This window comes from Perna viridis, chromosome 4, assembly GCF_037379345.1.
Source record: "Perna viridis isolate PV_CMFRI_1.1 ecotype Kerala chromosome 4, ASM3737934v1, whole genome shotgun sequence".
In the NCBI taxonomy this organism is placed as follows: domain Eukaryota; kingdom Metazoa; phylum Mollusca; class Bivalvia; order Mytilida; family Mytilidae; genus Perna; species Perna viridis.
Genome location: NC_142448.1, coordinates 26,954,540 through 26,970,419, shown reverse-complemented (window position 1 = coordinate 26,970,419; position 15,880 = coordinate 26,954,540). Strand labels below are relative to the sequence as shown.

The 15,880-nt window shown below is 29.9% G+C and overlaps 1 protein-coding gene across 3 annotated transcripts in view; it reads left to right on the top strand.

Moving 5' to 3' along the window:
* Positions 1–15,880, top strand: part of LOC148619541 (sodium-independent sulfate anion transporter-like) — a 39,758-nt gene that overhangs the window by 20,164 nt on the left and 3,714 nt on the right. For all 3 annotated transcript variants that reach the window (XM_088579533.1, XM_088579531.1, XM_088579532.1), the window contains 15 exons: positions 3,210–3,426; positions 8,222–8,324; positions 9,620–9,824; positions 10,312–10,397; positions 11,052–11,131; positions 11,625–11,679; positions 12,104–12,197; positions 12,565–12,740; positions 13,184–13,256; positions 13,489–13,539; positions 13,972–14,032; positions 14,503–14,558; positions 14,916–15,056; positions 15,484–15,542; positions 15,806–15,877. In XM_088579533.1, coding sequence (XP_088435659.1) covers positions 3,230–3,426; positions 8,222–8,324; positions 9,620–9,824; positions 10,312–10,397; positions 11,052–11,131; positions 11,625–11,679; positions 12,104–12,197; positions 12,565–12,740; positions 13,184–13,256; positions 13,489–13,539; positions 13,972–14,032; positions 14,503–14,558; positions 14,916–15,056; positions 15,484–15,542; positions 15,806–15,877 — 1,509 coding nt within the window. In that variant the 5' untranslated portion in view covers positions 3,210–3,229. The remainder of the gene's footprint in view (positions 1–3,209; positions 3,427–8,221; positions 8,325–9,619; positions 9,825–10,311; positions 10,398–11,051; positions 11,132–11,624; positions 11,680–12,103; positions 12,198–12,564; positions 12,741–13,183; positions 13,257–13,488; positions 13,540–13,971; positions 14,033–14,502; positions 14,559–14,915; positions 15,057–15,483; positions 15,543–15,805; positions 15,878–15,880) is intronic.

The window sequence follows — 15,880 nt, the reverse complement described above, 5'->3', positions numbered from 1 at the left end:
CTTAAATGTACATCTTCCAGTTCAGAGTTTTATTCAGTGACACGAAACTGTAATAATTATGCAGGAAAATTGTTTTTTCATATCATGCTAACTTGAAAAATAAAATGCAAAAACTTTAAGGAAACGAAAACTGCTTTGTTAAAAAATTAAAAACTTTTACAGAATAAAGTGAAAATACTGTTAAATAGGGAAGATTATTCACTCTGCTGCATGAAGCTAGAGGGTATATGTGTGATTTGTGGGTCTGTCTGTCTGTTCATTCTTCTTTCTCATATCTTATGTTCAGTTAAGTTATTAAATGAATTTTAGTGAATCTTTATGATACCATTAAACTTCATACAGATTTTTCTAGGGTTATTTCATTGCTGACCTCAGCTAAAGGTTAAAAGTTTGAAGTGATAAGGCATAAATGTTTGAAAAGCTCATAGTGTTTCTACTAGATTCTCTCTATGGCATCAATTTCCATGAACCTTTTCATATATTGCTCAATTTTGTTGTATAAGATTTCATTCTGTGAATATTTTCGGTCCACATTTGTTGAATTGACTGGGGATCAAATCCATAGATTATGACACTTGATGTAGGCATGCTAGTCATCACGGAGGCTGTAAATTAACATTATGAAGTTTTACTATTTTAATTATATTCTCAGTCTTTTGTGCTAATTCTATATATGACTTAAGTGTATCATTTTAGAACTGCACAACTTTTAAAAATGCTATTACTGATTCAACCTATTACTTGGTATTGTTAACTGTAGAAGGCCACAATACCCTAGACCTGTTATATATAGATGTCTACCATGTGGTATAAAAATGTGCACAAAGTTGCATTTAACTGTAGAAAATAGATAGCTTCAACTTATATATCAGTTTTGTATTTCATTTCAACAAAGGAAGGTTCTGGAAAGTTCTGGATTAAACTGGCAACAGAAATTGCAGTAAAAGCTGAAGATAGATCTCGAATAATACTCCTTCTAACATATGAACTTCATGTTTACATAAATGATGGTTATGACTTAAATTTCATTTAAAAGAGGAAACAAGTTTAAATGATATTTTGACCTTTTTGACCTTTTTGGTTTTTCCTTGTCGTTTTTTTCCTAATGGCTCGAATGTCTTGTTTTTGAATGTAAAACAGTAAATTTGAGAACAAAAGGGGGTATCATATTGTGTTATGTCGACATTACACATGGGAAACATCAAACTTCATAATAACATGTTTGTATGCTTACTAAGTTTTTACATTATTTGTGAAAAATTAGACATTTTTGACGTAGTAAATTTCAATTAATTGAAACTTAATGCGTAAATATACAAGCAAAATAATAATAAAAATGACCAGTAGATTAATATTAATACTGTTTTTATTTGTCATAATTACCTATCCTTAAGTCAATATCTGGGTCAGCATGCCTTAAGCACATAGAAAAAAGTACATTAGGGATGCACAATGATTCAGTAAAAATTACTTGCACTGTGTTCCATGATGTACTGGTACATGGAATATGTAATTAACAGAAACAAGTGCCTTCACCACAAAAAAATTAAAGTATTTTGAAAAGCAGGTTATTATTGTCCTGAATTTAGATTTGCTACATATCCCTCTCTTAAAGTATAATAAATGAAAAAAAGTTTATTGATTACATGTATCTCTCTGATAGCAAATCTACTCTTTCACAGCAGTTAGCAGAAGCATTATCAGAGAGGGGTTAATTATGTAGATTTTTTGTGTCTTATATAATAAAGAGGGTCTTATAGCAAGTCTACCCTTAGTTATGAATTTAAATATTGAAACCATTAACTACCCAGATAAGAAGTACTAGGTACATACAAAACAAGAAAAAAAATATGCTGAATAAAGCCAAACCCCCTGAAAAAAATTTTTTTTTTTGCTTTGTGAAATTGAACTACCTGGTATATAAATTGATAAAATCCTAATTCTGGAAAAGAGTTTTAGAGAATGCATAAGGGCTTTGTGGATCTTCCTGAAAACTTTGCTGGTACATTAGGTCATATTCTATGCTAACACGTAGATGTGAAAAATCAGCTTGAAAGCTTGGCTTTATAATTTTTCCAAGATCTAGGGCATTGGAGGGTTAAGGCAGTTGGAACCCCCTCTTTTTTCGGTTGGAAAATTTAGTTGATTTCCTGTCTTTATGTGCTAAAGTTAACAAATAATAGGCTGGACCCCCTTTTTTTCTAGACCCTTTTTTCCAAAATATCTAGATCTGTACCTATTGTAAGGGTAAATCATCTTAAACTGGTAATTATGAATTAAAAACTATACTTTCCATGTATATCTTCACCAACAGATGTACCTTTTTGTCATGAAAAAAATGAATAAAAAAAAAAGAAAACCCATACTTTTAATAAGTAACTACATATATAGGTTCACTTCTTCACACAAGGACAGACCATGGAAATGGATCCAAAAAAGGGCAATGACAACATCTCATACCATTATTATTCACTATTAAAGTCTGTTAGCGTGTATCAAAACTCTGACCTTCATTCTGGGTTTCTCCTTTGCAATTGCACTCAAATAAAACCTTTAAGCAAAATAATATAGTGCATGTGGTTCGTATTAAAATATTATTTTAGATAGTTTTTTGGATAACAGTTTTATGTACATAGTACAGCACACTTTTCAGGCCTAAGGAGAATTCTTTTCAACAAAAAATGATCAACTTTATGAAAATATAAATATTAAATCATGCAAAATAAATAAATTATAAAATGAAATAAGATTTCATGCATTTACAAATTAAATTTTTTGATGAAGATTTTTGTACAATTAGCTTCCAGATAAAATGCATGTTTAATAACATGCAAATTACATGTTAAATGTTTTGATAAAGATGTCATTTTTCTATGCTCTTAAAGGTAAAGTGATTTGCCAGGTAGATGAACTAGTGGATTTAAAACATGGATTTCTTGCCATTGGATGAGTGTCACAATTGAATTTAAATATTGGATATTAAAACTATTGTAGAAATTTAAAATATTTTGCACAATTAGTAAAATTTAAATTTCTAAATCTAACTATAAATAAGATAAGGAGAGGTCCCCTGTTGACAAATATGTAAACGTGGTCCCTCCTTAAAGAGACACCTCGAAGCACCAGAAATACTGATAAACATGATTGTTTACATTTAACATTAAAATTTATTCATATGAACTCTGACCTTTTTTCTTACTATAAAATAGGATGAAGAAAATCAAAAACCATGAGTTTCAGTTCAGAAGATACAGAATCAACTCCACTTTTGGGAGATCGAGGTGTTTCTATACAATCTCAAGACAGTCTTTGTCAAAGAAAAATGGTGCAAGTGAAAAAAGTTGTGCGACAGTACGCTAGCAATGCATGTACTGTAGATGCATGGAAAACTAGATTCCCCATAACGAAATGGATTACCAAATACAGGTAAGAACAATATTTTATATTTTTTTTCTCTTGATTTTTTTTTCAGAAATTTTTTTCAAACAGCCTTTTTGATTTTTTGGTTTACAATGAATTATACAACAGAAGCTGGAAAAGATGATTCTTTGTCACAAATTTAGAAACATATGAAATATAAAAGTGTACATTTTGAAATATGACAGAAAAAAAAGAAAAAAAAACATGTCACTTTAAAGGACATTGAGTTGTATTTGACTTTTCTTCTAAAAACTTGAAAATTTTCTTTTTTATCTATAATTGTTCTTTAATGCTACAATGTATTAATATAACATGCACACACCAAGAAGCATACATACTTTTGCATTTTTATTTTAGTATTTAACAAATTTGTGGTACAATTTCATGTAAAACAATGTCAAGTTCAATAGCCCTTTGCATTGATATAGATAATACTACATGACCTGTGCATACACCATGATAAGGAATACTAGTTTAATGTGAATCTCAGCACATGGTAAAGAATACAACTTTGAATGAATGACATTATGATTTACCAGATTTTTGTGGTTTATGTGGTTAAATGGTTAAATCCATGAAAGATAGTTTCCATTGAAATAGTAACTCTTTAGTTATGAACAGAGACAAGGAAATGGTAGTGGTTACAAAAGAAAGTTTCCCTTAAATATATAACCATATTGTAATAGATTGTCACCAAGCTAAGATCATCTCATCAGACGCAATACAAGCCATACTATTGAAATTGTAAAAAAAATGTTATTCTAAATGTTTTTTTCAACTTTACAAAATTTTTTATTATTTTAGATTTGAATTTGAAACTTTTATCACTGAAAGTTCTTAGTTAGAAAATAATAAAAAAACATTCTTTCTACATATAACCTGGATTTAAATCTCCTCTCTGTCTTACCTGATTTTTGTACTAGCATATAGGCAAAACATTCACGTGAATATCTCTGATCATTCATTTGAGTTTCATGTGAAATTCACTTAAGACATTATTTTCATTTAAAAAATTAACAAAATTCATATGAATTGAGCATTCTCATGATTAACGTGAACTCCCTCACAAAATTTATTTGCTCTGTTCAAGTGATAATATTTTAAAATTTGTGTGAAATGAGTGATAGATCCAGAGATTTATATAAAGGGGGTGGGGCAGAGGGGCACAAAAATAATCTTTGATAAACACATTTTAATGCATGTATTTACATACAACAGTATGTCAAAAATTTTACAAATTGATAAGAGGTAGCCTGGGTTAATGAAAGTTAGTGAAATTTTGATTTTCTTAATTGAATTACGATCAATCTAAAGAAAAGTATGAATTATGTTTTGAATTTTGTTACAATGTCATAGTTTCCCTCTTTCATTGATATTTGACATATGAGCAACTCAGTGGGTGTTTATAGAAAAGCTGAAGATGCTTGGTCCACACTCCAGTTTGTTCATTTATTCATTTGTTTCTTTGTGTATTCTTTTTAAATGATTATATCATTATTTATGGTGCTTGTCTGCTTCCTTGGTCTTTGTCTCTTGATTATGAATATCCAGTTCTCTACCATTTGGTCATTTTATCTATTTCTAAGACAATTAGATATTTGCGACATCACACCATGGAAGATGTGATACGAACTAGTGATATGAAAAATAGACATTGTTGTGTGTTTGTGTATCATTTTCTATAAAACCTGATTGGTCAAAAGTGATGTTGTGACATTTTTAACTTATTCTTTCAACACCATTGGTGTTGTCATAAATGGACGATCACTAGAATTTTTTTTTCTAAATTTTGCCACGATAGATGCCAAATGTCAATTGGCCAAAATATTCCAAAGGAATCATGGAAAAAAGTTTTACAACTTGTGAAAGTTGAATATTGCAAAATTTCAACTCGCGTTATTTAACTTTATAACGAACTTACCAAGGCTCGTTTGTTATGATATTGAAATTAAATAACTTTAGTTGATATTTTGCAATATTCAACTTTTGCTCATAGTTCTCCATTCTAATCAGTTTTTACTTTCATTGGAGTAATATCAAATTTGGATCCATTTTAAAAAAAATTATGGCATTACATGTTTGTACATGTATTTTTGAATAATTTCTGAAACCAGTAAAATGAGAGGTAGGGATCAAGTTCCTGAGCTCTAAGTTTTCATGATTAATGAACAGCAACAGACGATACAAAGATCTTTTATTTGTTTAAAACTGTTATAAAATATATATTGGTCAAGGTGTAGACTGAAAGCGGTCATTATTTTTTTTGGTTTTGTACTGAATTTTTATATAAATGAGCTCCAATAGTTTTGTATCTGGAGACGAATGTCTATAAAAGAATATTATTTACAAGTTTTTGGGCAACTTTTGTATCTAAGGTGTCAAGGCAAATACATTTTGAGATAAAATAAACTTATTGAAGAGATTATGTCACAAAAATCTGTGAAGTGTTTTGATGTCACAGTTAAAAAAAATAGGTCACTTGTGAACAGGATGGCGAGATGTGTGTTTCAAAACTGGGCAATTCTAATAAGATCAACAATTTTTTGCTCATCTTTTGAATTTAAATGTATGCAGGCTTTGTAATACATTTGTATTAAAAATTTCCTAAGTGAATCAAAAACAAGTCCCTAATGTCCTCAAAGTATTTCTTTTGATAGTGCAGGAGAACTAGTTATAGGAGGTCACTGGATTTCTGATTAGGTCCTTGACCTTTTTTCTGGTGCTAGCCAGTACACTATATTTCCAGATTTCATTTGAGAAGAAAAAGGAGAAGAAAATGATCTAATTTAAGCTTGAGGCATCAAAATTCTAAAGACCTACTAGGAAATGATCACAATCACTTAGGTTTTTTACAGTACTATGGAAAGCCAAATGCATAAATGTTTGTCATGACATATTCTAATCATTGTACTACCATTTTTTTATGCTGAATTAGGAACACAAAGGACAAGGAAACCATCCATTATCAAAGCATTACAAATTTTGAATTGCTTATGAAAGTCACTTATTTCCTTGAAGTTTACTATAATTATGGGTCAGTAAAATGCCTTGACCTTTTCTACTCTTATTAATTCTTATATTCATAAAACCTTGAAAATTTATCCAAAAACCAATAATTTGAATTCCAATTTCTAGAGATTCTGGAATGGACAGTGGTCTTTCTTATTCTGTAGATAAGACACTGTTTGTTTTGTATGTCTGTCTGCTTACCCCCAAAAACTAGGTCGATCACATGATCAAGTCAGCAAATGTCCACTTGACATTTTTGAATGGTCAGTTTTGTTAAGCCCTGTTAAAAAGGTTAAATTAGGCCATGGAGCCTTTTGTGGCCCTAATAGCAGTCAAACTTTCCAACACATGGTCCATTTTGAAGGTCATTCATAGGAATTTATGTTGCCATTCAATTATGTCTACCTGGGGTTCAATTCCAGCCATATTGGGATTAATAGTAGTAGAAACATAAGAATGGTGGATTTTATTATAATATCTTTGTTTGTAAGGTGGTCGCTGTATGATAACTACTTTCACGTCTTAGTGATTTGAAACTAACGATTTTCATGGTTTTTTTTTTTTGCTGATAACTTTGTGGATCAGGAAAGAAATTTAACTTTCAGAGATCCAAATATTAAATCCAGAATGGTTTCATGAGGATCATCTATCATAAGCACAAGAAAAGACACAAGTTAAGATTTGCATACCTTAGTCTGCTATTAAGTCAGTGTTTGTAAGAATCAGGCAAAATGGGAAAAATCAGAAACATGCATGTCAAAACACCACAGATCTGGCAATGTAATATCACTGAAGGATGCTTTCTCTATTTGAATAGACCATTATTTGACCTCTACATCACTGGCTTTGCTTAGATATTTTTCAATAGAATGTTATAAAAATGAGGTGTTTTTGACAGAGTAATATGCCCTTGATCTGTTCATTTTCATTGCATTTCAATGATATTGTAACTCAATGGTCCAGCATGATATGGAAAATCTTGTCTGTTTTCCTTGATGGTGCAAATATTCAAATTACACTTTCAAAATGATGGTTTTTTTTCATACCATGTTTCACCCTCTGCCTGATTCTTTCAGAGACTGACACTTAATTATAAACAATGTAGAAAAATTCTCAATATAAATCATGTATAATTAAAATAGTCACATAGTCACTATTGATATGAAAAAAAAAATTGGATGGATGGGAAAATACCATATAAAGCATCTGTCTTTAAACTTATTTTTTGTTAACCCAATTTAGTTTTATCTTTAAAAAGTAAACTTCGACCTAAATTATCACCTATACAATGTCAAAGTACATGAAGACCTCATGCCTTCAATTCTATGAGGTTGGTAAATAAAATGCTTTTGCTGCAGTAACATGCTTTTGATGCATGTTACCTTGGTCTCAGGGTCATTTTTGTTTACAAATATGTTTTATCTACAAAGCTTGTTGTCTTTTTGTCAATGGAAATTTTTATGCATTTTAGATAACTGTAACGATCAGTGTAATAGTAGCAATGATGCTATCTGTTTGTTATAAGTGTTTTAAGTGCTGTAGATTATCAGAGAAAAATTATCAACTGGAGTGTTATAACGACTTAAGATTATCATTGAAATGTTTTTGTTGGTAATATAACAAAGAGTACTATTAGTGAATTACGACATTCATGACATCGAAACTGTTAAATATGTCTGTTGTCATTGAAAATTCTAAGAAATAAATGACTAATAAAAAAGTTTTAAAAAGTGAGTTATCTTTACTAAGTATTTTTAGGTCACCAATTTATTGACTGAATTAAATTTTTCAGTGTAAAAGACCTTACGGCAGACTTCATAGCAGGTCTAACAGTAGGCATGACAGTAATACCTCAGGGTTTGGCCTATTCTGTCCTAGCAGGCCTCCCTCCTCAGGTAAGTTAAACAGGGTCTTATGTACCATATTTGCTGGTCTCTGTCTTAGAGAATATTACATTGAGTCTGGGAGGTAGTTTTGTCCTCTCTCCTGTCTTTCTTCTTGTGAGTTACATAGAGTAGGACCTTTTCTGTTCTTGCTGGGCTCTTTCCTATGGCATGTTATATATGAATATTTGCCCTGACTTGCCTACTGGCAATGACCTTTGTTGTTATTAATGATGTTTAATATATGTCTTCTGTTTACTTGCACTTCCATGAGCCAAAAGACAAAAAATGATTATAGTTATTTTTATAAACTAAAACATGCTGGAGGGCTTTCTTGGAAGAAATGTGCCAAAAAAAAAAATATTGTACGCACTTTTTCAGTTAAGTGCAAACTGAAAAGATTAATTATCATAGATAAATTATTACAGACTTCAATTTGATGGAATTCAACTTTCAACAGTGAACAATTGATTAAGATTGTGTTGCTTTACATCAGTACAAATATTTTTGTCTATTTAAACCAAACCCTTTCATTTCAAATCAAGTCTGAGTGCAATATGGGGGCAAAATTAGTTCACATGAAATCCACATGAATTTTGCATGAAATTTACATGATATTCATGCACAATTTACTTATTAGGTTAATATCTGAATAATGTTAAAGTACTAATTTTCATAGTGTGCCAATTTTTGCTACTTTCACAGTTGACAGAAAAGTGTTAGAAGTTGTAGAGGTGAAATCGATTTTTAACAGTGAATAACACTAATCATTTTTTTAATCTGCGAAAATTGATACCCAGGAATATGCTCACTCAACAGAATCAGCAAAAAATAATACATTTACAGTATCTCACTAGAAATTCATGTAAAGACCAATTCACATGAGTTTCTAATGAACTCTTTCACAAAAATAAATTGCTCAATTCAGATGAAAATCATGTGGAAATGTTTTGCCTGTGTACAATAGGCAAAGACAAAGTAGAGAAAGAACAGAAATAATCTACAAACTACATATATAAACTAAAAGAAAACAAACAGAAAGCTAAATGGGCAACCCAGACTCCATTAATATTATTTTGCTTTTATTTAGACCCTTTAAAAGAAGCATTTTGCACAAATGATTTAGTAAATTAAAAGATCCTTATGAGAATTGATGCTACTTTTGTTTACATAAGAATACCAAAGCTATTCAAACTTTAGATGAAGATGAAATATAATAAATTATATATACATGGAAATTACTGAAAACTTAAGACAATTTGGAAATTAACTACATTTCTAGAATCTTATTCTTTTTTTTTTCACAGTATGGTTTGTACTCAGCCTTCATGGGTTGTTTCATCTACACATTCCTGGGGACCTGTAAAGATATCACGCTGGGACCTACAGCTATCATGTCACTGATGACTGCCACATTTGCCATGTCGCCAATCAAAGATGATGCCACTTACGCAATTGTTCTATGTTTAATGACTGGAGTTGTACAGTTAGCTATGGGAATACTAAATTTAGGTATAGTCATATATTAGTATTCTATTAATATTTTGTGAGTAAAGTATATGTGCATTGGCAGAATGTAGGCAACTAAAAGTTTTCTTGAACATACATACATGTATGATTTAGGTATTGTATGTGCAGTAGATAATTAGAGATTGATACAAATGTCCTTGAGAAAATTATCTCAAAGGTCAAATGTGGCAGCATGAAATAATGGAAAACCTGGATAAGACAAGGCTTTAAGTGAAAAAAAAAGAGCTAAATTGAAAAAAAGGCTGTTTTTAAATGTATCGCTATCTTTATACAAATGTATTTCTTGAGTTAGTGCCTTAATCCTTTTTTACATCCACTATAGTATGTGGAAATTATCTTTTCACATTTAAAATTTAACAATCAGTATTTTAGTGATCATCTTTGAAAATGAATTACACTATTAAACCTGTTTTGTCTTAAACAAATATTGGAACTCTGAATGATTCTGTTTTATTTCATATTGTTACAGGGATCCTGGTGAATTTTATTTCCTACCCTGTCATCAATGCCTTCACTTCAGCAGCTGCAATTACCATAGCTTTTGGACAAGTCAAAGTAAGAAATATATTGTACACTGTACATTGTCAGGCTCAGTGTACTGATGAAGACTATAAATACAGTACTATACTGTACTGAACAGGATATTCCTGTAATGGTTGAGAAAATGTGATAGTTTTAAACGATTCATAAAAAAAAATCATTATTTTTTTAGATTCAGTAAATACATTTTAGTTGCTTTTACACACTTTTATTTTCCTGTTAGTGGTAGATGAAAAAAACAAATCAAAATTAAATGTGGTCAGTCATTCACTATCCCCACTTATCTAGTATGTAAATATATATTTAAATAAATAAATAAAATACTTTTATTTGAAAAGACAGAATTGTCTTTTTATATCCCATGAATTAATCTCAATAGTATGCATGCCCAATGTAACAGGAAGTACATTCAATTTCTGTTTTGACAAACTGTTGTACATTTCTTTTTTTTTTAATATAAAATAACTTTATTCAGGAAAAAAGACTCTTTTTTGAATTAATTTATTGAGGTAAAAAAACTTTTTTTGGCTGACACATTCAGTATAACCTGTTTTGTATGAACAATTACAATGTTTTACACACAATAAAAAAATAATTAGATTAGAGTCATTCCTTTAAAATATTGTTTTGTTGTAAAAGATCTAATAATCTTCTGTTTTTAATTTCCAGAATATCTTAGGCCTGAAGGACATTCCTAGAGAATTTTTACACATGGTATATGAGACATGCAAACATATTCCAGAGACTAAGTAAGTCAAATTTTTAAGTGTTTTCAGTTTCAGGGTTAGAGATCACACACAACTTTCCCTATTCCTGCGGTCATGTCTACAGAATGGCAAACAAACTTATGCATAGTCTTAAAAAATGTTCATAGTCAGGTTCAGACATTTCTTGGTGTGTATTGAGGACATTTAGGTTATAATGAGGATAGAAATAGAAATGATATTTTACTGAAGATATTTAAGAATTGGCTATGATAAAAAATTGTCTATTAAAACATAACCGAAATTTTCCATGTGCATATTGTGTATTGTGCGAAGTGCCAATTCTTATTAATCAATTTTAAAACATATTTTTATCTTTAAACATGAGAAAAGTAGCTCTTAATTTAACTGAATAGGGGCGTGTCAAAATTTTTTTTATCCATTGAGATATAACAAAATTATTTTAACCAATCAGATTACAGTATTTATCTCAAATTAATTTATTATGATTTAATCATTTATTAATGGATTCTTTCAGTGTATGGGACCTCATTATGGGCCTGGTTAGCTTGGTTGTTCTTATTTTGATGAAGGTAAGATAATGTTTGTTTGTTGCTTAGTATTTGTCTGTTCAGCTTTTGGTTGAATGTTTTTTTTTTGCTATAAACTGTTTTGACAGACCTCTTCAGGCATGCTTGGAGTTTCATATTGCATTTTGAAGTATAATGAAAGAAATAATATTTATAGATTTTAATTTATGTGAAAAGAGACTTACCATAAGTGACCAAATTCTTAGTAATTCTTATTTAATCATGATCAAATCTAGGCTTGAAATCTACAGTTATTTTATTATATGGATGGAAAAGATTCTTATCAATTACACAAACTACAGGAGACTTAAAATATATCTGAAAGTTTCTTGCTGTGTTAAATCCTACTGCACAGAATGAGTGATTTAAAATGGAAAAAAAGTTGGGATAGAGTTTGTTGTAAATCTGATTTAACATTTTTTTACAGAAAATGAGAACAATTGACTGGAAAAATGACCCAGCTAGCCCTCCATCCCGAGCTGTAAGGGCAGCTAGATATATTGTTTGGTTAATAGGAACAAGTAAGTTTGTTTTTTCACTGGGGTACTTATATTATCGTAACAAATATAACTCAAAGAAATTCCAGTTGGTTAAAAAAAAACATATGTTTTGAATAACTTGCTAAGAAATTAATAGTATTTTTAATAGACCTTGAAATTTAACTCCAAATCTTACATAGACCTGCTTGAAACCAAATCTTCTTCATTATTTACCAATAGTTATAGTCTGAATACAAAATGTTTTCCATTATTTTTAGCTGTAGTTAGAGACTATCATTTTTTAATTGTTGCTTTAAACAAAGTGATCTTCATTATTAAGTGTTGCTTAAAGACTGTCCTTTTAACTTGAAATTATTTTATGACACACCAATTTTTATTATGATCACAGGTGCCAATGCCATTGTTGTAATAGTAACCTCAGGAATTGTAGCCATTCTGCAGTATTATGACATAAACAAACTATCCATCACAGGCCACATTAGAAGTGGTTTGCCTCCAGTACGTCTACCCAAATTCTCAGTTTCTGATGCAAATTCTACTTATACAACTCAGGAAGTATTTACAGTACGTATTTATAATTTGGCTTCGTATTTATAAGTTCTGGCATCGATTTCACAAAAAGTTGTAAGTGTAAAGTTGATCGTAAGTAATGACGCTACAACTTAAAATAGCATTGTGACATCATTATTTACAATCAATTTTACACTTACGACTTTTTGTGAAATCGACACCTGGTCTTTTAGAAGCTCATTTCTATCAATAGCATCTTTAGATTTAAGCATCAGTATTTACAGTAATTTGATGTCACTGACTATTCATATCAGATCCTTGCTAATTCATTTTCATATTTAATTGCAAAACCAAAGTTTCTTCTATGAAATCTGTAAAAATCTTAGATATTGTAAAATGGTAGTAAACCTCTTGCAGAAATTTGATCAAGTCCTGGTTAAAGTCACTGTATTTTTATTCACTGACTTAGAGATTATAATTTTTGACCTCCCTTCCAGGGTATTGGTGCTGGTTTCATCATTGTCCCACTGTTAGGTCTTGTGGAGCTTATTGCTATAGCTAAGGCTTTCTGTAAGTATAATACTGACTGAGTGTACATGTTCAGATCTTTTACTGCCAATTTCTTAGAATATAATTAAGTTTTTAATTTTAAAATCTTTAATTTTTTTGCACCTTATTTTCAGTGTGTAAAGATAAATAAAGACTATATTGTATAAACAAACACTTAATTTTTCTGAATTCTAATCATTTCTAGTTCATGGTTTAGTATTGTGTGATCGATCATTGAACTATTTGTTTGCAGCTAGAAGAAATAATTACAAGATTTATCCAAGTCAAGAACTCATTGCCATTGGTAAGTTTGTAATTTATTTAATTAATGTTCACTTGAAGGAATAGACACCTAAGTATTTCCATGTTATGCATTAACCGTGATATAGTAAAATCTTATATTGTTTCCATGCAAAATGTTTGGTTTGTCCTTAAGGACTATGTGATTGTCTGTCTGATGTAAACTGATTGCTTCCAATAAATAGGGAACTACTTAATTTTCACTTGTTTTATATTTGTATATTTTTCATTGTCATTAAATTGAGAGTAAGGTCAAGGTGGATGATGTTTGAATAAATCTTTTGAGTTATTCCCCTTGAATCACAGAAAAATTTAATTTGATTCAATTTTGTTTATAGTTGAAACCAATATGCACATTCGGAACTTGTTGTTAGGCCACTTTAGTTGTTGTGAAGTGTTGTATATATTTGATATTTTACTTTTTTTTATTTTTCAGGTGTAGCCAACATAGTTAGTTCATTCTTTTCATCTTATCCGGTCACCGGCAGCTTCTCAAGGTAAACATATATTTGGTACATGTAGGGACAAGGAATAATATAAAACACTTCAAACAAAATTTAGATTTAAGTAGCACTCCAGCTAAGTAAATGTAAATGACGCTCAAATACAATAGAATCTACTGGATTTTCAATGTTGATTATCTTCTAAGAGCAGGCAGATCTGAATGAATAATTATACATTTCAAAGAATAAACACATAAAACAACTTAATTACAAAAATAAAAATATGTAGCCTTTTTTGGGGTGTATCATTTTTTTCAGATTTTGCCTGATTCTTACAAAGAAAGCTACTTAAATTGTTAAATTGCATAAGCTGTTATAGATAGAACAAATTCTTAAATTCTCTTCAATCGAACAAACAGATTTGTTTATTACTTTGTCATTAAAATAAAAGATTAACATTACATGATGTATAGAACCATCATGGACTTTATTTCAAAATGAATATGAATTATTTTATTTTGTAGAACTGCAGTAAACTCACAGAGTGGAGTTAGAACCCCAGCCTCTGGTGTTGTTACAGGTGAGTTCTCAGTCCTAGATAGATACATGTGTTCATTGTTTGTTTAAAGCATTCCAATTTACCAGAGGAGAATATTTAAAATATATTTACACAGACTCCAATTTATCATTTTTTTACATGGGGGTGACTGTTAATGCCAGTTTATAAAATATGGATTGGGAAACCTGAGATTTCTTTTCATATATTATGTAAAAAACTAACCTTGAACTTGTTTTTACTGTAGGGTAATTTTAGGGCAATACAAGTAAAATCCAATATATTCAAGAGCCCATTCAGAAACTGCAATTAGAAATGATGCTAAACAATCATTTGACTTTTACATTGATATAGTTGACAATATTTGTTTGAATTTTATAGGTGCAATTATTCTCCTGGCATTACAAGTGTTGACACCATTATTTAAATACATTCCCAAGTCAGCTCTGGCTGCTGTCATTATTTCTGCTGTTATACAGATGGTAGATTACAACATTCCTAAAACTTTATGGAGGCTTAATAGTAAGTACATGTATACCCATTAACATTTGAAATCATTTACAGTCAGGGATGATTTAATGAGGTCAACAAACCAGTAAAATGCCCCTTTATGCAAGTTTAAAATGTAGAAAAGCTTTACTTTAGCTGTCAGTTGGAGTCTATTATTAGCCTGAAATTATTTTCACAGTGGATGAGAAACAGCATACAAGATAAGATTTTTGCAATTTTTCAATTTATGTAATAGAGGTTTTAATTATAATTATCAAAGTAAGCTATTATTGTATCAGTATAATTTGGGAAGGTTTTTTTCCCAACTTATATAATTTAAAATATCATTTAGCACTTTCAAAAACTTTTGTCATTATATTTTAATATTCTGATTTTTCTGTACATATGTTGGTTTTATAGATTCATCATTTTTAAAATTGTCTTTCTATTTTTTTTTTAGAATTAGACCTGATGGTTCTTGTTGTAACCTTTCTCTGCTGTTTAGGTATAGGTATAGAGGTAAGTTGTGCTTCAAAATAATCTATTTAATTTTTTGCAGGAGAGATAACTCAATAATCTCTGATATGGTTCCTGCAACTCTTACAAAATGAATATATTTCTATGGATGTAAACAAACTGATAATCAGTTAAAATAATAGCTAAATGCTTATGAATATTTGTGAAAAGATATATGGAAGCAAATAAAAATATTTAAGTTATATTTTTTGTGATTTTTTTTTTGCCTAGTTTTATGGGTATATTAATGGTTTTGTTATTTTCAGTATGGCATTATGATAGGAGTTGGAATTTCATTGATAATTCTTCTATACCCAATGGCCAGACCTAGGGTCAAGGTA